The 21,764-nt window shown below is 43.8% G+C and overlaps 2 protein-coding genes across 2 annotated transcripts; both read right to left on the reverse strand.

Annotated features, from left to right (window-relative positions):
* Positions 1-861: 861 nt before the first annotated feature.
* LOC115006246 (cell division control protein 6 homolog) lies at positions 862-10,678 on the reverse strand. Its single transcript, XM_029428370.1, has 12 exons — positions 10,528-10,678; positions 9,460-9,757; positions 7,385-7,651; positions 6,934-7,133; positions 6,369-6,517; positions 6,123-6,229; positions 5,550-5,689; positions 5,361-5,461; positions 5,069-5,145; positions 4,801-4,982; positions 4,213-4,353; positions 862-1,137 (listed from the first exon to the last, which is right to left on the reverse strand). The coding sequence occupies exons 2-12, from the start codon at positions 9,743-9,745 to the stop codon at positions 1,045-1,047; spliced, it is 1,743 nt and encodes a 580-aa protein (XP_029284230.1). The 5' UTR covers positions 9,746-9,757; positions 10,528-10,678; the 3' UTR covers positions 862-1,044.
* A 4,889-nt stretch (positions 10,679-15,567) lies between these two features.
* Positions 15,568-19,616, reverse strand: LOC115006204 (calpain-9-like). Its single transcript, XM_029428318.1, is given in 9 exon segments — positions 15,568-15,586; positions 15,727-15,806; positions 15,808-15,849; positions 15,934-16,008; positions 16,890-17,058; positions 17,576-17,709; positions 18,168-18,286; positions 18,559-18,628; positions 19,410-19,616. Coding segments are annotated over 9 exon segments (915 nt in total).
* Positions 19,617-21,764: the final 2,148 nt, after the last annotated feature.

Below are 21,764 nucleotides of genomic sequence, written 5' to 3' on the forward strand. Positions count from 1 at the left end.
AAACATGCACAGATATAGATATATATATATATATATATATATATATATATATTTGCATCCACTTTGCTGTGAATAAATCATATTTGAATAAAATCTGATTCTAATTGTTTATACTTGTGATTTATTGGCCTGATATTTAAATATGGAATAAAAATCCTGTTTTATCAACATGATTTCACCAAATTCAGTTTATTTACCCGTCAGAGGTATTGGCGTCCAAATATACTTTAAGTACCAAAAGTAATTATGTAGAATCGCTCATTTAAATGTGTAAGTAAAATAAACAATACCTCAATATTATACTGCAGTACAGTACTTGGAGTAAAATCAATAAACTGGATTTACGAAGATATAATTTATAATTAGCTCTTTTCCTGCAGTTTACTGTTAAAGCCATCCTGTGGCGATGTATTCAGGGGTTCACAGAGAAATCAGAGATTTAAGTGTTGTGTGCTGTTTATTTCCTGCAGGTTTTACAGCTCCGACCTGCAGCGAGATTAAACCCTTTAATCCCGTCAAGTGAAGTCAGTGGTTCCAAAAGAACAGCGGTGAACTCGTGGAGTCGCCATATGTTCCTCGTCTTGTTGAATTATATTTGATGTCACTTGCACCATTTTTTCTTTTTTATATCTGAAGTATACTGAAGCAACTTTAGCATTTCCCTCTGAAACAGAGTATAAAGTAGCATAAAATCACTTTACTTGAGTGAAGTACAAGTACCTCAAATGTGTACTTAAGTGCAGTACTGAGTAAATCTACTTTCCACACAGATGTGCTGTAAAGGCAGCAACAGTTCATCAGCGTCTTCGTCTCGGGACAGAACGCAGAAAGTGAGATGAAGTAATAGAACGAGGAAGTCCATTAAAGCATCTGTACATTTGTTTATTTACAGCAGAAACATGGAAAACGTTTCTTATCCAAACAAAATGCAGGAATTTCATGACAAAATCTGAGCGTCAACATCCCGACGAACACTTTTATAAAAACTGTACAAACTCGCCAAAAATGAGAAAAAAAATCTGTGAATAAAGAATAAATCTGAGATCACGAGGGGAGTCCTGCAGCGAGGATGCTTCCCAGCAGCGCCCGATCCTTCAGAGCGTGTTCAACGTCCTTCTCCTCGATCTTCAGAAAGACCTGCAGGAACACACAAACAGTCAGAACACTAACAGTCAGGGCACCAACAGTCAGGACACCAACAGTCAGGACACCAACAGTCAGGACACCAACAGTCAGGACACCAACAGTCAGGACACCAACAGTCAGGACACTAACAGTCAGGGCACTAACAGTCAGGACACTAACAGTCAGGGCACTAACAGTCAGGACACTAACAGTCAGGGCACCAACAGTCAGGGCACTAACAGTCAGGGCACTAACAGTCAGGGCACTAACAGTCAGGACACTAACAGTCAGGGCACTAACAGTCAGGACACTAACAGTCAGGGCACTAACAGTCAGGACACTAACAGTCAGGGCACCAACAGTCAGGGCACCAACAGTCAGGGCACCAACAGTCAGGACACCAACAGTCAGGACACCAACAGTCAGGACACCAACAGTCAGGACACCAACAGTCAGGACACTAACAGTCAGGGCACTAACGGGCACTAACAGTCAGGACACTAACAGTCAGGACACTAACAGTCAGGGCACCAACAGTCAGGACACCAACAGTCAGGACACCAACAGTCAGGACACCAACAGTCAGGACACTAACAGTCAGGACACTAACAGTCAGGACACCAACAGTCAGGACACCAACAGTCAGGACACCAACAGTCAGGACACCAACAGTCAGGACACCAACAGTCAGGACACCAACAGTCAGGACACTAACAGTCAGGGCACTAACGGGCACTAACAGTCAGGACACTAACAGTCAGGGCACTAACAGTCAGGGCACCAACAGTCAGGACACTAACAGTCAGGGCACTAACGGGCACTAACAGTCAGGGCACTAACAGTCAGGGCACCAACAGTCAGGACACTAACAGTCAGGGCACTAACGGGCACCAACAGTCAGGACACTAACAGTCAGGGCACTAACGGGCACTAACAGTCAGGGCACTAACAGTCAGGGCACTAACAGTCAGGGCACTAACAGTCAGGGCACTAACAGTCAGGGCACTAACAGTCAGGGCACCAACAGTCAGGGCACTAACAGTCAGGGCACTAACAGTCAGGACACTAACAGTCAGGGCACCAACAGTCAGGGCACCAACAGTCAGGGCACTAACAGTCAGGGCACTAACAGTCAGGGCACCAACAGTCAGGACACTAACAGTCAGGGCACTAACAGTCAGGGCACTAACAGTCAGGGCACTAACAGTCAGGGCACTAACAGTCAGGGCACCAACAGTCAGGGCACTAACAGTCAGGGCACTAACAGTCAGGGCACTAACAGTCAGGACACTAACAGTCAGGGCACTAACAGTCAGGGCACTAACAGTCAGGGCACCAACAGTCAGGGCACCAACAGTCAGGGCACCAACAGTCAGGGCACCAACAGTCAGGGCACCAACAGTCAGGGCACTAACAGTCAGGGCACCAACAGTCAGGACACCAACAGTCAGGACACCAACAGTCAGGGCACTAACGGGCACTAACAGTCAGGACACTAACAGTCAGGACACTAACAGTCAGGACACTAACAGTCAGGGCACCAACAGTCAGGACACCAACAGTCAGGACACCAACAGTCAGGACACCAACAGTCAGGACACCAACAGTCAGGACACTAACAGTCAGGGCACTAACGGGCACTAACAGTCAGGACACTAACAGTCAGGGCACTAACAGTCAGGGCACCAACAGTCAGGACACTAACAGTCAGGGCACTAACGGGCACTAACAGTCAGGGCACTAACAGTCAGGGCACCAACAGTCAGGGCACCAACAGTCAGGACACTAACAGTCAGGGCACTAACGGGCACCAACAGTCAGGACACTAACAGTCAGGGCACTAACGGGCACTAACAGTCAGGGCACTAACAGTCAGGGCACTAACAGTCAGGGCACTAACAGTCAGGGCACTAACAGTCAGGGCACTAACAGTCAGGGCACTAACAGTCAGGGCACTAACAGTCAGGGCACTAACAGTCAGGGCACCAACAGTCAGGGCACTAACAGTCAGGGCACTAACAGTCAGGGCACTAACAGTCAGGGCACCAACAGTCAGGACACTAACAGTCAGGACACTAACAGTCAGGACACTAACAGTCAGGGCACCAACAGTCAGGGCACCAACAGTCAGGGCACCAACAGTCAGGGCACTAACAGTCAGGACACTAACAGTCAGGACACTAACAGTCAGGACACTAACAGTCAGGACACTAACAGTCAGGGCACTAACAGTCAGGACACTAACAGTCAGGGCACTAACAGTCAGGACACTAACAGTCAGGGCACTAACAGTCAGGGCACTAACAGTCAGGACACTAACAGTCAGGGCACTAACAGTCAGGGCACTAACAGTCAGGGCACCAACAGTCAGGGCACCAACAGTCAGGGCACCAACAGTCAGGGCACCAACAGTCAGGGCACCAACAGTCAGGGCACTAACAGTCAGGGCACTAACAGTCAGGGCACCAACAGTCAGGACACTAACAGTCAGGGCACTAACAGTCAGGGCACTAACAGTCAGGGCACCAACAGTCAGGGCACTAACAGTCAGGGCACTAACAGTCAGGGCACTAACAGTCAGGGCACCAACAGTCAGGACACTAACAGTCAGGACACTAACAGTCAGGACACTAACAGTCAGGGCACCAACAGTCAGGGCACCAACAGTCAGGGCACCAACAGTCAGGGCACTAACAGTCAGGACACTAACAGTCAGGACACTAACAGTCAGGACACTAACAGTCAGGACACTAACAGTCAGGGCACTAACAGTCAGGACACTAACAGTCAGGGCACTAACAGTCAGGACACTAACAGTCAGGGCACTAACAGTCAGGGCACTAACAGTCAGGGCACTAACAGTCAGGGCACTAACAGTCAGGGCACTAACAGTCAGGCACTACAGTCAGGACACTAACAGTCAGGGCACTAACAGTCAGAACAGTTAGAAAACTGGTTATAACCGACCATCTAAACATGGTTATTTCAAACCATCCATTAGTTTTATGTACAGAATAATTACGCCCCGATGCATTCTGCAGAGCGGCGCGACCTGCTGGAGAGATACTGAGACGTATTCCACGTTACCTTCGTGAGACGAGCCTCTTTGGCTTTCTTCAGAGCGAAGACTCCTCGGCTCTCCAGCAGACTGCAGAGAGACAAACACTCTCCCTGACCGACCGCAGACACCTGCCGCCGGGCGCACAGACGACTGTAAACCTCATGGAGCTGAAACACAAACACCGCGTGCAGGTTGAGAAACATCTAGGCTTCAGAGCCACACAGACATTTAAAACGAAGCTGCAGCCACGACACCAGACATTTACTGACAATTAGGTTTTATTCTTAAATACTTGTGCAACATTAGCTTTACCGCTGTAGTTTAACTTTAACGTTTTAGTCACTCAATAAGTTTGCAGGTTTATGAATTCAGCTTTAAAATCCACTTTGAGTCTCGCTCATCCTCCGTCTGCATTTATAAACTCATCTTTGTAATGAATATTAAAATTAATTGATAATCTTTGAGTTCTGCAGGATGAAATAATAAGATGCATTGTAGCCAAACCTGCAGGATGTGCTCAGTATCGTACTTTGGTTCATTAAAAGCGTCTTTGCTGCCGACAGCAGCCGGTACGTCTCCCTCTGTGTACAAACACAACACGTTCAGTCGCTCACCTTCCCGAGGACGACCTCTTTGCTCTTTCCGCTGCGTATGAGCAGCAGCAGGCAGCAGACCAGCAGCTTCTGCTGCAGGGGGAAACTCTCTCCGTCGGAGCCGCCGCCGCACTGAGACGACATTCTGTCGCCGTAAACCTCCGACAGCACTCGCGCAACCTGAGGAAGGCTGACCCGTGACGCTGCACGCACACGAGAAGGGTTGGAGTTAGTTACACAACTAAGTTTAAATTCAGAAGACGGTCGCAGCGTCGCTGAACGTACTCACCTTTACTTTCTGTACTTTCAGCTGTTGGATCCGACGCCTTCTTCCTCTCGTCAGACTCCACAACCTCGACAGCTCTCCTGAAAATATAAACAGAAGAAATATATTTAATGTCGAAGAAATTCAACCAACTCCCGTACAGTTGAGAGGAACTTAAAGACTCTACACATTCACTAAACCTTCCTAAATCAAGAGTCGCCACATAAATCAGGATTAAACCGTCAGATCATCTCATAACAAGCTAAGGACCATCTATCTGCTTTTAATTCTTTATGTATTTTGCAGAAACTCCTACCTGCAGATGTCCAGAGCTTTCCTGGCGTCTCCCGACACCGCCGACACTTTTCTGGCGCAAAACTGAACCGCGGCGGCGTCGAGGACCCCGTCAGCAGACGCCTGAGAGTCAATACAAAACGTAAAACTCAAGACAACCGCACACATGGTTTCACTTTATTCAAGATGTTTTATCTCGCTCTGTATTTACCTGGGAGAGTCTGTCCTGTACGATGGCGGAGAGCTCCTGCCGGCTGTAGGGAGGGAAGTGTAACAGCAGGGGGCGACAGCGAGGCCGAGCCTGCAGTCTGGGCAGGATGCGGTCGGTCAGATCCAGAGCGTTGGCGATACCTGAAAACAAAAATTCAAAACAAACCAAATGTCTTTAGTTTCTGCTGTGTGTTCATTCATTCATTCGTTCATTCATTCGTTCATTCATTCATTCGTACGTCTACATCTGAGTGTGTAGGACTGAAAGTAATTGTTAAGATAATTGTTCTGATGCAAAACATGTAAACGTGCAAAACCACAAAGAAAACACGCAGACAGAACTCGTGTAAAAACATGAAGTACTTTACGGATATAATGTATTAAATAAAACGACAAAATAAACATTTAACTGTGAAAAACATTTTAATATCAGAAGGTAAAAAAAAGTCCCAAAATAATCAGCGACCTCAACGAATGTGTCGATATCGAAAAATAAAAAGGACCAGACGGGAAATGATTTCCTGTCCCATCTTACAGGTACAGAAGTTTTATTATTGGCGGGTGACGCTCTTACCGACGAGGCAGAGGCGAGACTCCGGGAGGTACGGCCATTCGAAGATGGTGTAGAGGACGTCCTGAGATTTACTGTCCAGCTGGTCCATCTCATCCAGAACCAGCAGCCTGGCGAGGAAACAAGAGGCTCATTAATTGCTGCGTTTTCTGACTTCAAGACGTGTTTTAGAGCAACGATTAGTTCGACAGAAAAATAGAATCGCCAACTGCTTTGATAAGATCAACCCTAACACGCTTTGTTACTCACACAGCGGGCCCTGGGGCCGTCAGGAACCTCTGCAGCCCGTTCTGCCCGCCGGGCGCGCTCAGCTTGTCGGCCAGCAGCCGGAAGATGGCGTGAGAGCTCCGCAGGCTCATGCAGTTCACCACCACCATCTGCACCGACGACAGCGCCGCCTGACGGGACCAGACGACACCCGTTAGAAACATCACAAAATACAACTTCCTCTTCATCACCTTCATCACCTACAATTCTGGAAATGTTTGATCAAAGAGGAAAACTAGACGCGCATTCTTCATCAATTAGTGTTTCCCATTAAATCGCTTTGTTTATTAAAATCAAAAAGTGCAGCGTGATGCCTTCAGGTGTCTCGCGTTCTCCTCTTGTGGTGTGAATCCTTTTCCCTCCATCACTTTATATAAATACACCATTGAGTAGATAACATCATCATTTCTTAGTTATTTACATTTTGTAGGCTGCAGTGACTCGAAGAGATCACCAGGTGCGGCTGCAGCCCCACACGTTCTAATTACACTGTGAAATCCTCTCGCCCCACAGTGTTGTCATCACCACCATCAGGACGTTAACGTACCTTCATCTCCTGCAGCACACAGTTCAGGCAGGCCGTCTTGCCGGTGCCCGGAGCTCCGGAGATGTAGAGGCTGCCGGGGAGGCGCTGCAGAGCCTTCTCCTCCAGGAAAGATCGAATGGACGCACGCTCCGTCTCCCGGGAGAGGAGCCGCTCGGGGACGGCGGTGTGGAGCGCCTGCTTCACGCTGAGGAACCTCGACTCTGGGGGTGAAAGGTGAAGCGGTGAATGATGCTGCCAGCAGGTCAAATTAATCCTTATTTAAATATAACTTTTGCCGACCACCTTCCCTCGAGAGGAGTTTCCTTTTGCCTTATTTCGTCCAAAACATTCAGTTTATATTGACACGTCTTACTCATATTGGACTTTGGTTTGGTTTTAAGAAATGTTTAATAATAAATATATTTTTCCTGAATAAAAATAGAACTTTTCAAAAAACTTAAGAGCCTCTTACTTTCTGCAAAGAGCCGAGCGACCGCTGGCTTCCTCTCCGAGTGTTGGCGAGCCGGACTTCCAGTGGGTGTTTCCTGTCGCCTCGGAGACGATACGATGGTGGGAGAGAGCGGTTTCCGTGGTGACAAAGACGGGACCAGCCGCCGGCGGGCTGAGACCGGCGAGTTCTCGTCGAAGCTGAGCTTTCTGGGCGAAGCTGAAGTCTGCTTGCTCTGCTTTGGCGGTGAGCCCCGCAGGGCGGCGCCGAAGTTGCAGCCGTTATCGTCACCTGGAGACAAAATACAGAAGTGTTTAAAAAGTGGAGAAAATCTGAAGACTTTTACTAAAGCTGGCAAAACCCGATTGTTGGAGAACATCATTAAAAACGTCTGAAAATATAAACGAGTTAGTCAGCATAAAGTAAATTAAGGAACTATTCCTTTAAGTAACAATAACTTAAACCAACACTCAAAACGTTAAAAAATAACTCAAACTTATTTATTTCCAAATAAATTAAATATTTGCTTTATAGCTAAATAACTTCCTGATTACTTCCTACATCGTTTGCTCAACTTAAGCTTAAGCTCAATATAAACTTCAGCAGCCGGGTTTGTATGTTATTTACCCCCTTTAATTATGGGGTTTCTTTTAGGAAGTTTTTCCTTGTGCGATGCGAAGGTCTAATGACAGAGGGTCTGAGGACAGAGGGTGTAAGGACAGAGGGTCTGAGGACAGAGGGTGTAAGCACAGAGGGTCTAATGACAGAGGGTCTGAGGACAGAGGGTGTAATGACAGAGGGTCTGAGGACAGAGGGTCTAATGACAGAGGGTCTGAGGACAGAGGGTCTAATGACAGAGGGTCTGAGGACAGAGGGTGTAAGGACAGAGGGTCTGAGGACAGAGGGTCTGAGGACAGAGGGTCTAATGACAGAGGGTCTGAGGACAGAGGGTGTAAGGACAGAGGGTCTGAGGACAGAGGGTCTGAGGACAGAGGGTGTAAGGACAGAGGGTCTGAGGACAGAGGGTCTAATGACAGAGGGTCTAATGACAGAGGGTCTGAGGACAGAGGGTGTAAGGACAGAGGGTCTGAGGACAGAGGGTCTGAGGACAGAGGGTGTAAGGACAGAGGGTCTAATGACAGAGGGTGTAAGGACAGAGGGTCTGAGGACAGAGGGTCTAATGACAGAGGGTCTGAGGACAGAGGGTGTAAGGACAGAGGGTCTAATGACAGAGGGTCTGAGGACAGAGGGTGTAAGGACAGAGGGTGTAAGGACAGAGGGTCTGAGGACAGAGGGTCTAAGGACAGAGGGTCTGAGGACAGAAGGTCTGAGGACAGAGGGTGTAAGGACAGAGGGTCTGAGGACAGAGGGTGTAAGGACAGAGGGTCTGAGGACAGAGGGTGTAAGGACAGAGGGTGTAAGGACAGAGGGTGTAAGGACAGAGGGTCTGAGGACAGAGGGTGTAAGGACAGAGGGTCTGAGGACAGAGGGTGTAAGGACAGAGGGTCTGAGGACAGAGGGTGTAAGGACAGAGGGTCTGAGGACAGAGGGTGTAAGGACAGAGGGTGTAAGGACAGAGGGTGTAAGGACAGAGGGTCTGAGGACAGAGGGTGTAAGGACAGAGGGTCTGAGGACAGAGGGTGTCGTATGTACAGTCTGTAAACACTGAGACAAATGTATAATTTGTGATATTGTGCTTTACAAATAAATTTGATTTGTTCCCCATGTTGGACTATTACCAATATTTGACTATTGTTAGTTGATTAGATCAGACCAGCTTCTCCTCTGGGGGGGTCCAGATTAGATGACACACTGAAGTTACTTAAGTAATGCTTTTTTTATTGTTAAAAACTAGTTTAATTATTTTTTTGTTGTTTAATATGATTTGGGGTGAATTTCATTTTTTGCATGATGAGTCTGTATATTTATGTACGTGATGTTTCTGTACTAAAGGATAGTTTTTTGTTAATTAAGGAATAAATGGCACCGTGTGTTATTATATTTGCACCTGGTGACTGTTTTAACATTGTACAGTAAACATTATGTTTTGTATCGACTGTTAGATTTAGACTAACAGACTTTAGACATCGTCCTCTCACCTGTGCGTTTTCGGGGGCTGAGTGGAAGTCGTGGCTGGAGACTGGGGGATGCCGGCTGGGCGACTGGTCGTTTTGGGGAGAGCGGGGCGAGCCGGGGAGCAGGACGCCTCGGGGACATCGGTCTGATCAGGGACGGGCGGAGGTCTTGGGGTCCGGGCTTTTTCGGGGAAGGAGCTGGAGATGTTTCGAGCTGCGGCGTCTTGGCTGTCGAGGAAACTCTGCAGGATTTGCGACGAGGGAACGACAGCGTGGGCTGAGCCCGACCATGAGAGCGTGTGCTGGGCATATTGTGCTTAATCTGAAACAGAAAGATGATCCATCAGGGTTTAATAAATTAATTATTTTTTTCCAACATTCAAAGCTACTGTTGGGGTTTTCGAATGGAGCTTCGAAAGTCAGTCTCATTTTATGCATTCAAACTCTTTAGTACAAGTAGAACAGCATTAAGATGGAAATACCTGGAAATCTACTTATTAACTTTCCACCACTGGTTTATGACACTGTTAGTTATATTAACTTTATATAAAACAAACCTTAAACACAATAAATACATCAACTTCTGTCATATAATCTCACTTTCCCTCCATTTAAGAGTCTTCTCTTGACCTGAATATGGCGTTCCTTACATGTAAATTAAAAATGACACTAAAGTGTCAATGAATTGAACGTAGTTCCTACAAAATCTAATTAACTTCATGTTAAACATCACATTAGCCTTAAAAAGTTATAAAATGGCATTCAATGGTATAAATATAACATGTTTCTGTAAATCCTCACTAAGAACAAACAGTAGTCTGCTTGTTAAATGGCGCCAAAAACTGTGACGATAACATAGAAATAGCCACATTTCGACATCACAATGACTTTAATTTAATCTAAAACATATCGTGTTACCATAAGAATCACTCTGAAGGAAAATACCTAACGTGAAAAACACGATACTTGCAGTATTTTAGACGATAGACTCACAAACCAACTCTAAACAGTAGAAGAACTCTCTTCCGGTTAGGATTAACAAACATATTTCACGACTTAATACTTAAATTAAAGTGTTAGCGATATAGTTACTTCGTTTTAGTCGTAAGAAGTCTTGTCAGCTCAAAGTAGAGTATTTTATCTGGTCTTAAAGCCCTCTGCGTCTCTATCCGTCCGTCTTCTTTCTCACACTGAAGCTCAAACTTCCGCCAAAACTCGTCTGACTCCTCCTTTGGATCAGCTGTGCGTGCGCGCTCCTCACCGCTGCGCTCTGATTGGTCCCCTAAAGGTCACAGCAACAGATCCTCCGACGCTCATTGGTTCAGCTGCCGGACGTTACGTCAGAGTTTAAGAACCCGGGAAGGACATATGGCGGGAGTTTAAATAGAATACTTGTTTTGGAATTTTCCCGGGAACGTCAGTGTTGTTTTGTTGCGTCTGTAAAGTGGCGCACTTTCAGTACCAGAGTCCAGTTAAAATATCACAGTTTCTACAAAATAATAATACTTTTTTAATGACTTTACTGAGAGTGTTTCTTTATTTAAGGTAACATTAAATACATTTAAGGGCTGACAAACTTAAGCACTCACTCACACAAATCAAATTTATTTCAATATCACAAATTATACATTTGTCTCAGTGTGCTTTACAGACTATACAGGTTACGACACCCTCTGTCCTTAGACCTTCGCATCGCACAAGGAAAAACTTCCTAAAAGAAACCCCATAATTAAAGGGGGAAAAATGGAAGAAACCTCAGGGAGAGCAACTGAGGAGGGATCCCTCTCCCAGGACGGACAGACGTGCAATAGATGTCGTGTGTACAGGATAAACAACATAGTACAAATACAACATTTGACAGAAATGATGTTGTGTTGAAAAAGAGAAAATATGGATGAATCCAGGAAAATGTCAAAAAGGCTTCCAGTAGGACCAGGGCAGCAGGCGCAGCCACGATTCCTGATCCTGACGTAATATAATATATAGCAGCAAAACTAGGGGCTGATCCAAGGCAAACCTGAGCCAGCCCTAACTATAAGCTTTATCAAAAAGGAAAGTCTTTAGCCTACTCTTAAATGTGGAGAGGGTGTCTGCCTCCCGAACACAAACTGGAAGCTGGTTCCACTGGAGAGGAGCTTGATAGCTGAAGGCTCTGGCTCCCATTGTACTCTTAGAGACTCTAGGAACTACAAGTAACCCTGCAGTCTGGGAGCGCAATGCTCTAGTTGGTTTATAAGGTACTATGAGATCTTTAAGATATGCTGGAGCCTGACCATTAATTGCTTTGTAAGTCAGGAGAAGGATTTTGAATTCTATTCTGTATTTTACCGGGAGCCAGTGCAGAGCAGCTAATACAGGAGTAATATGATCCCGTTTCCTTGTTCTTGTCAATACACGTGCCGCTGCATTTTGGATCAACTGAAGAGTCTTAAGCGACTTTTTGGGACAATCTGATAACAATGAGTTGCAGTAATCCAGCCTTGAAGTAACAAATGCATGGACTAGTTTTTCTGCATCATTTTGAGACAGGATGTGTCTTATTTTTGCAATGTTACGTAGATGAAAGAAGGCAGTCCTTGAGATTCGTTTTATGTGGGAGTTAAACGACAGATCCTGATCAAAGATGACGCCAAGATTCCTTACAGTGGTGCTGGAGGCCAAGTTAATGCCATCCAGAGCTTCTATGTCATTAGAAAATGCGTTTCGGAGGCGTTTAGGGCCAAGTATAATAACTTCAGTTTTGTTTGTGTTTAACATCAAAAAGTTGCAAGACATCCAAGTTTTTATGCCCTTAAGGCTTGAAGTTTAGCCAATTGATTGGTTTCGTCTGGTTTAACTGATAGATATAATTGGGTATCATCCGCATAACAATGACAGTTTATAGAGTGGTTCCTTATAATATTGCCCAAAGGAAGCATATATAAGGTGAATAGAATCGGTCCAAGTACAGAACCCTGCGGAACTCCAAGAGTTCCTGACTTTGGCTGTCATGGAGGATTTATCGTTAACAAGTACAAATTGAGATCACTCAGATAAATAGGACTTGAACCAGCTTAATGCGGTTCCTTTTATGCCAACACAATGTTCCAGTCTCTGTAGTAGAATGTCCTGATCAACAGTGTCGAAAGCAGCACTGAAGTCTAACAAGACAAGAACAGAGACAAGTCCTTTGTCTGATGCCAATAGGTCATTGGTAACTTTCACCAGTGCCGTCTCTGTGCCATGATGAACTCTAAATCCAGATTGAAAAACCTCAAATAAACTATTATTATGTAAAAAAATCACATAACTGTTTTGCAACTGCTTTCTCAAGGATCTTAGCGAGAAAGGAAAGGTTAGATATCGGCCTTTAGTTGGCTAAAACCTTTGGATCAAGACTAGGCTTTTTAAGAAGTTTAAGGTTGTTCTAATTTTCCCTCCTTTATATCCTGTTGGTAGTTTAATCTCCATCAATGCATCATATTCTATAAGATCATCATATGTTTGTAGCGTCTCTGTCCTGTGAGAAACACTTGTCTCTAAAAAGTAAACTTTTCAAGAGTTCCTCAGAAAAACAGCCTGTTTTCAGCTTTGTGACGATGCATTTTACAGCTGATCCAAGAGGCTTTCAGACCTTATTTAGCTTCAAAAGTAGGACAATGTCCTAAACACAAAGAAATCAAGGCATCTGGAGATACATGGTTTTCACTGGATAGGTAGGGGATGAAAATTTGTGATCTTAAAAGTAACAAAAGCTCTATTGCACATAAAAGCCTGCATTCAAAGATTACATCAGTAAAGAGAGAACGTACTAAGAGTATCATATTTATTTAAAAAATAAAATATTTCATTGCAATTTATATTCTGCTCCTTACGTTAAATGCAGCAAAGCATCATATTTATAAACTGATGTGTATTGTATGGGAAAAGTACATACACTACAGCTTACAGTACTACAGCGTGTAAAAAATCAAACTAAAACTTAAGTAACGTACAAGTACCTCAAAATAGTGCATATGTAAAACTTCTTCATTACATTCAAGGGTACAAAGTTACACAAGACATAAGTTATCATTGTATAACATGTTAGTGCAACTACTTGCAGTTTAAACACATTTTGCTACATAAGAAAAAACAAAAAAAACAAAGAAAACAATTATTGGAGGTAACACAAAATAAATGTTTTCAGAAAGTGCAACATAAAAAATAACATCATATAAATATCCTTCATCATCATACAGCAGTCTTGCTCCTTCATTGGCAACATTTCCAACAATGGTCTGATCACAAATATTAAAAGAGATAAACAGAGTGAATAAACGATCTGGATCTTTCATGTTGCTCGATGTGGAAAGTCCAACAGAAAGCTTCACAGTAGTCTGCACCAGGTGGAGGTTCAAGTTACTTTTTACAGGTTTGGTAGACGACCACACCAAGAACAGACTATTCCATCACTCTTGTGTGATTATCCCTGCCATGCAATACTCACTTTTACAGCTTTTTATCAACCACTTTGTACTTATATTACTTTTATTCTATTGAACTATTGTGTACTGGCCAATTTACTTCATATGTTCTTTTGCTGTAACAAGGTACATTTTCCCGTTGTGGGACTAAAAGGATTTCTGATTCTGATTCTTCAAAGCCGCCAGACTCCATTGACAAAAACATTAATTTGACCTCGTAGAACACGTGAGTTGCTGGTCGACCACTGCCTCCATCATTTAGTTTGCGAGTGAGGGGACGATGGAGCGAGAGATTGGCCGGAGAATCGGAGCAGCGGGGGCTGTACTGCATTCACTTTACCGCTGAGCCAGAAGGTAAAGCTCTCGATCTACCGGTCGATCTTCGTTCCTACCCTCCCCTATGGTCATGAAGGCTGGGTCATGACCGAAAGAACGAGATCGCGGGTACAAGCAGCCGAAATGGGTTTCTCAGACGGGTGGCTGGCGTCTCCCTTAGAGATCGGGTGAGAAGTTCAGCTATCTGTGAGAGACTCGGAGTAGAGCTGCTGCTACTTTGCGTTGAAAGGAGCCAGTTGAGGTGGTTCGGGCATCTAGTAAGGATGTCATCTGGCCGCCTCCCTAGGGAGGTGTTCCAGGCACGTCCAGCTGGGAGGAGACCCCGGGGAAGACCCAGGACTCGGTGGAGAGATTATATCTCCTCACTGGCCTGGGAACGCCTCGGGAACCCCCAGTCGGAGCTGGTGGATGTGGCCCGGAGAAGGGAAGTTTGGGGTTCCTTACTGGAGTTGCTGCCTCCGTGACCCGACCCCGGATAAGCGGTAGACGATGGATGGATGGATGGATTCACCAAAGTCACACAATAACAAACACAAACTAACCAATAGAGACAGCGGTAGACCAGCAGGTCCTATGTTCTGTGAGGTAAAAATTACTGTTTTTGTTAAAGAAGTCGGGTAGGTTGTTTATTTTTGCAGAAGAGAGCGGACAACACCAGCAGAGGGACCTGGATCGGACTCGAACCCATCTGACAGCGAGGTAAAGTGGTGATAATATTCTAAATATGGCGTACACTTTAACTGATTTGGACTTTGGATAAGTGCCTCATACAACCTCACTTCAAAACATCCAAACTATCCCATTAAGGCACAGTGTTTAAAACAGTAGAATAAGTTTAAGTAGGATAATTCCTTAGTGCTTCTGACTGACTCTTTGTATATTTTATGAGGAAGGAAATGCATCAGATTTTGGACTAACAGTCACAATGGGAGGTTTACAGTTTTAGTTTTGTTCTATAAAATCTTTGGTAGGAGGCAGTCTGCTGTCAGATTGCTGATGTGATGAACAGCTGTCATTTCTCTCCAGGTCTTCTTCCCCTCCTGCTCTGCAGGTGTTCAGCTGTTTCATTTCACATCCATTTGCCTCCAGATCTAGTTTTTGTTCCTTCCTTTCTCTGCGCTTCGCCATCAAATACTCTGAGAAAAAAACAAACAGTTTGTGACACTCGTTAAAAGAAAGTTGGTTCAGGAAATTACAAATACATGTCTCACATCTCAGCATTGATGTGGATTGAAACAAATACTATGTGTTACTGGTTTGCTTGTTTTTTCTTTACTTACTCTTCAGAAACAGAAAAACAAGGACAGCGCAGAAAATGGTAAGGAAAACAGTGAGAACGATGACAGCTCGGTCAGCCTTCCTGTTTGTAGCTGAAAGAATATCAGAGAAGATTTTGAGGTTAGAAGAAGCTGATGCAGTTTTACAGAACACCAATAATCAGATTATTTTGTACCAGAGAGACAGTTGGATATCAAAGGAACTACAGTTTTCTACAAAACTATAAATGTACCACCATCGTCTTCCACTGGAGGTCCAGTTGGGCTCGAATCCTTTCGGGGGGCCGTTCCACTCGACCTGACCCCAGGGTTTTTCTGACCCGGATCAGCTGGACCTTCTGACCTCTGACGGTCACCTGGAAATGAGAGTTATTGTTGATGTTTTCAGATCTGCAGCGCTGATTCTTGTTCCAGTCAGAAATACATGAAGCCAGTTTTACCTCCTCCAGGGCTGTGATGGAGTACGCGTGTCCCTTCACCAGGCCGGTGGCCGTCTTCGCCTCAGACTCTGCAAGCTGGTGATCTGGAGGGAAAGAAACAGCCAGAGAGGTGTGTTTAACAAAAGACCTGGGGGTAGTTAATATAAAGAGACTACAGGGATGCAAAATGACTAAGGAGACAGACAAAGCTTCTACAAAGAGATGCAAAATATACTGCAAGGATGCAAAACAACAAAGAGACGCAAAATGACTACAGAATGTAAAACAACTACAGGAGACACAACACTTCTAAAATGAGATGCGAAATGACTACAATGAGATGCAAAATGACTAAAATAGATGCAAAATGACTAAAATGAGATGCAAAATGACTACAATGAGATGCAAAATGACTACAGAGATGCAATGACTACAATGAATGCAAAAAACTACAATGAGATGCAAAATGACTAAAATGAGATGAAAATGACTAAAATAGAATGCTGAGATGCAAAATGACTACAATGAGATGCAAATGACTACAATGAGATGCAAAATGACTACAATGAGATGCAAAAAAATAACAAAAATACAAGAGATGCAAAATGACTAAAATGAGATGCAAAAGGACTACAATGAGATGCAAATGATTACAATGAGATGCAAAAGACTACAATGAGATGCAAAATGACTACAATGAATGCAAAGGACTACAATGAGATCAAATGATTACAATGAGATGCAAATGACTACATGAGATGCAAAATGACTAAAATGAGATCAAATGACTGTAAGGATGCAAACGACAAACAGAGACACAAAAAGAGCGCAGAGAGATGAACAACCAAAGAACAACGTTTCTTTGTAGTCATTGTGTCTCAGTCTGCATCTCCTGCTCTGTAAAGGAGGTATGGGGGGTCTGTTGCATGTCGGGGCCGACATGATAAACACTGAAATGGTATAAATAGAGTCCTCACATCAATGGAGCATCCCATCATGGAGCCTCTGTCCATCGCCTTCCTCATGATTGAGAACAGATTGTCTGGCGCTTTCTTGGTTTCGTAGATTTCCCCGACACCGCCGGTAAAATCCTCCATGGCCTCCATCGTGCTGCCGCCCTTCAGCGACTCGTAGCTGCCGTGCAGTCTGAAAGAAACGCGCCACAATGATTCACATGGCCCGACTTAAAGAGTTAAAACAATTACAGTTTTGTAAAGCAGACACATTTGAGAGGACGAAGCGTTTCTAATTATTACTGGAAGAGCCAGATATGATGTTGGAACAACCAGAAGTGTAGTTTGTATTCCCCGTGTGAACATTGTGTGTCTGTGTACTAACACCCTGAGATCAGCAGGTGTTTGACCGCTGCAGCGCTAACAGTTCGTTTCACTGAGCTCCTTTAACAACGACCTCTCCTCAGTGACTAAACGTCGTCTAACAGGAGCTCAAATGCAGAACGTTCTCACTCCCCAGAGGATGCACCCTGTTCATTTTAATGGTCCTTCACCGTTCCACTATAAATAAAGCGCTAAGAACTCATTTCCTTCCGTCTACAACTTGATTATTGTGGGTGTAATGTACAGAGCAGCTGACAGTCACATGATGAAGTGTAGAAGTGCAGTGTGATAGGATCGTGGTCATGTGTCACAAACTAAGTTTTTACTTGGCGTAGGCTTTCTCCAGCAGGGCGCTCCAGAACTCGTTGTTGGAGGCGGAGTGAAGCATGATGAGTTTGTCTCTGACGGTCGGCAGCCTGTCGTCCACCACCACGTCCAGCCATTTGTTGTGATGCCAGAACTGAGGGAGCAACAGACAATCACAAAAACACTTATCTGAGACGTTCAGACCACCTGTCAATCAAGCAAACATACAACAGAGTCTAATAGATATCAAAGGGAAGTGAAGGTTGTGGTAATACATTGAAACCTTTTATATATATATATATATATATATATATATATATATTTGTGCCTCTCGCCACCATGGAAAGGACAGCTGAGCTGAGAGATGTATAGATTTATTATTGGTTAATTTACTAAATGAAAGTAGTTTTAAATCATTAAACGTAAACTGTACGCTTCAGCTGCTTCCTCATAGTGAGTCACATTTATTCTGCATTAATCTGAGTCGGTTATTTGTGTCTTTTACAAGGTAAAGTGTGAAACGTCGGCACACGGGTCAGTCAGAGGGACACGTTTCAGCCAATGAATCCGTCTCCGCCTCATCGGTCTGCAGCCAATGAGACGACAGCGTACCTGGAAGTGAAAGATGCCGGCGTATCTGCGGTCGAAGTCCTGGTCGTGGGGGATGACTCGGGCCATGGTGTCTTTTTTGAGGGTCAAGGACGCGATGGCTGCGAGGAGCCAGCAGTCCCCTGTGGTGACAAAACAGGTGCATCATGGGTAAGTTATCTGTTCATGTATTACACATTCATACATGTGTTTTCATTCATACCTCAATATAACAGTATACATATATTTAATTCTACTGTACAGTATTTCATCTTACATTATATATATATACTTCATGACTGCGTCTCACTGTCTGTTGCATTGTTGTACATAAAACAATAAAGCCTTGTAAATCTGGAATCTTGAAATAAATGCAATACACAAAATGAGTCATGCAGACAAGTTGAGCACCAACCCAGCTGTCCCTGGCAAATGTCTGTCCGGTTTGCATCGCCGACAATGAACTTTGGGTTGTCGCAGATCTCCTGTGGAGGAACAGGAAACAGAACAGGTCGGATCATTTAAGAAACAACATGGATGACAGTTGACAGGTGACACAGGTGCCTTTAAAAGGTGTGACCACATTCCAGGCATATTAATCAGCGTGAAATCACTGAAACACACAGAAACACACACAACCAGCATTTACTCAGAAGAAACGCCCAAGAGAGAAATGTTGTAACGAACGTGAGCGGTGAGTTTAACAGTTTACTCAGGTCGGCGTGTTCGCAGTGAAACAATGCTGTAAGAGCTCATCTCAACCGAATGAGCTGAACGTGTGTTTCTCTTCACTGCAGATAACGTTGAGGCGTGTGGGGATAAAGTGTGCGACGCTCACAGTGAGGAAACCTGCACTTCACTCTGTTTACACGGTTCTCTTGCAGAACTGGTTTTGCAGCTTCGACTGGATAAATACTTAATTTCCTTTTTGTATTAAACTTGAAATAAACGTTCACTTTATTTATTCAGTAGATTCTCTGGTGCCAACGCTCATTCAGGTTGTACTGAACCAGAGTTTTACATTTACGACTTGATAAGATGTTTCAGTAAATGTATTACTATTAGAATAGTAAATAGTTTTATAACTTAAAACAACTATAATGTGAAAGCAAGTGTTGACGCATCATAGAAACCACAACAGTTCATTCATCCAACATTTCAAAAACTGGATTTAAGATTTGGTCACTTTCCCGACACGACTTCCTCAGTTGTCTGGTTTCTGCTCGACCACAGCATCACCCTCGAACCTGAAGTGTGGGTACATACCTTGGGCCTCTTCCATTCAATATTGACAGGCACACTCTGGCTGAAGTAGAGCGAGGAGTCGACAGCGGGGAAGTCTTGATCCTCAAACAGGACGCCATTCTTCAGACATTCGTGCCTCAGATCCTCAAACGACTTCCCATCCGACTGCGTGCCCACGGCCTTGTTGGAGCCGAAGCCCCTGCCCGACTGAGTGGACTGGAGAGGCATCTTCTTCTGGAAGAAGAAGCTCAGTGAGTGGAAGAAGGAGACGTGAGGTGGTGTGTGTGATGGAGCGAGACTCCTGCTGCGTGTGTGTTTGATACACGGATGAACCTGTCAGGTCGGTAGGGCTGTCAGGTATACACCCTCCAGACAGAAACCGGTTTGTCCTCCTGTGGCGGTGAACCTCGCCCACTCCCTCCCTCTCCCTCCCTCTCTGGGCTCGGCTTGCAGGGAACTGTAATCATTTATTCCTGATGATTTGGCAACACATACATTAAATAGTTAGAAGTGTTGCACTTCAAATCAGCATCTCTGACTCAGACACCATGGTGCATTTAAGGACCACAGAAGTGATGTTGTAGCATATCTTTACCATAACTGGGTAAATGCTGTTGCCTCATTGAAAGCATGTTGTATGCTTCCACAGTCCAAAGACATGCAGTGCAGGATTAGAGACTCAACATTGCCCACAACAGTCTGTTTGTCAGGGTGTCCTCCGCCTCTCGCCTAAATCTCAGCTGGGATCTGCTGCAGCCCAGCAGCGACCCTCAAAAGGATGAGCAGCTTATAGGGAATTGATGAACGGACCATAAATGAGTTTCCTTGTGACTCTACTGTAGACCTCTCATCACAGAGAAGAAGCAAAGCGACTAAAACAAGTAAAACAACTATAAGGTGGCACTAAGCAACTTCAGAGAGACGCATAACGACCCCAAAGAGACAAAACAACCACAAGGAGACGCAAAACAACCACAAGGAGACGCAAAACAACCACAAGGAGACGCAAAACAACCACAAAGAGACACAAAACAACCACAAAGAGACACAACGACCACAAAGAGACGCAAAACAACCACAAAAAGACGCAAAACAACCACAAAGAGACAAAACGACCACAAAGAGACATACGACAGGTGATAGGGGTTTTGTGCACATTAAGTCTTTCCCTCCCTCTCGGTCTCTGAGCAGACAGTCGGGGAGTGCCACCCTCGCCTCTGCTGCACCCTGCTGCCTCCCACAGTCTGAGGCTTCTGGCTGCTCTACGACAACATTCCTGCTGCAGTCTCTGGATTCTTCACATAACTTAAGATGAATGCATCGACAACTTAACATGTTGTGTAGTGAGATTTGTGAGGGTTTATAAACTGCTGGGCTCTGGATGTTTAAATGATCAGCTGCATCAGCCTCACTGTGTGGAGGTGACTGGGATCAAACCTTTATGTGTTCGGCAACATCACACTTGAGCTTGCTTTCCTAACTTTGCAAAACAAAATGTAACAAATAAATACATAAGACAGTGGAGAAGGTACTGTACTTAACTACAAATTCAAGGTACTTGTACTTTACGTACAGTATTTCCATTTTAAGCTTCTTCATACTCCTACAATTCAGAGGAAACATTGTACTTTAATCTCCACGACATTAGTCTGACAGCTTCAGTTCCTTCCTGTCCAGTGTGAAGCCTGTACCTCCAGATGTGTGGAGTGTTTGTGATACACTGTGTGATGAAGTGTTCCTTTATGTGTTGAGAAGATTCTCCTCCTCCTCCAGATAAATAAAGTGTTTAAAAAGCCTCTTGGATCAGCTGTAAAATGCAAAACAAGCGCAGGATAGTTTGTTAGTGTTTCTTCTGATCTGTATCAACAGCCAGAAAATCTGGTTCATAGTTTTTCCATAAACCTGCAGACAAACAAACTCCAGGTGGAGATAATAAAGAAAAGGAAGTGACAGAAGCGTTAGTTCAAATAAATTCTGTTCTTTATTCCTTGTTTTTGGGCTACAGGAGGGAACAAAGGTTTAAGGACAAACATAAAGGACAACTTCCAGGCTGAATTTATGAATTAAATATTCAAAACAACTAATATTAATATATATATATATTAATATATATATATTAATATATATATATAATATTATATATATTATATATATATATATATAATATTATATATATATATATAATATTATATATAATATAATATAATATATAGATATTAATATATATATAATTAATATATATATATTAATATATATATTAATATATATATCTATATATTAATATATATATATATATTAATATATATATATATATATATATATATATATCTATATATATCTATATATATATATATATATATATATATATATATATAT

Source organism: Cottoperca gobio, unplaced genomic scaffold, assembly GCF_900634415.1.
Source record: "Cottoperca gobio unplaced genomic scaffold, fCotGob3.1 fCotGob3_70arrow_ctg1, whole genome shotgun sequence".
NCBI classification, from domain to species: domain Eukaryota; kingdom Metazoa; phylum Chordata; class Actinopteri; order Perciformes; family Bovichtidae; genus Cottoperca; species Cottoperca gobio.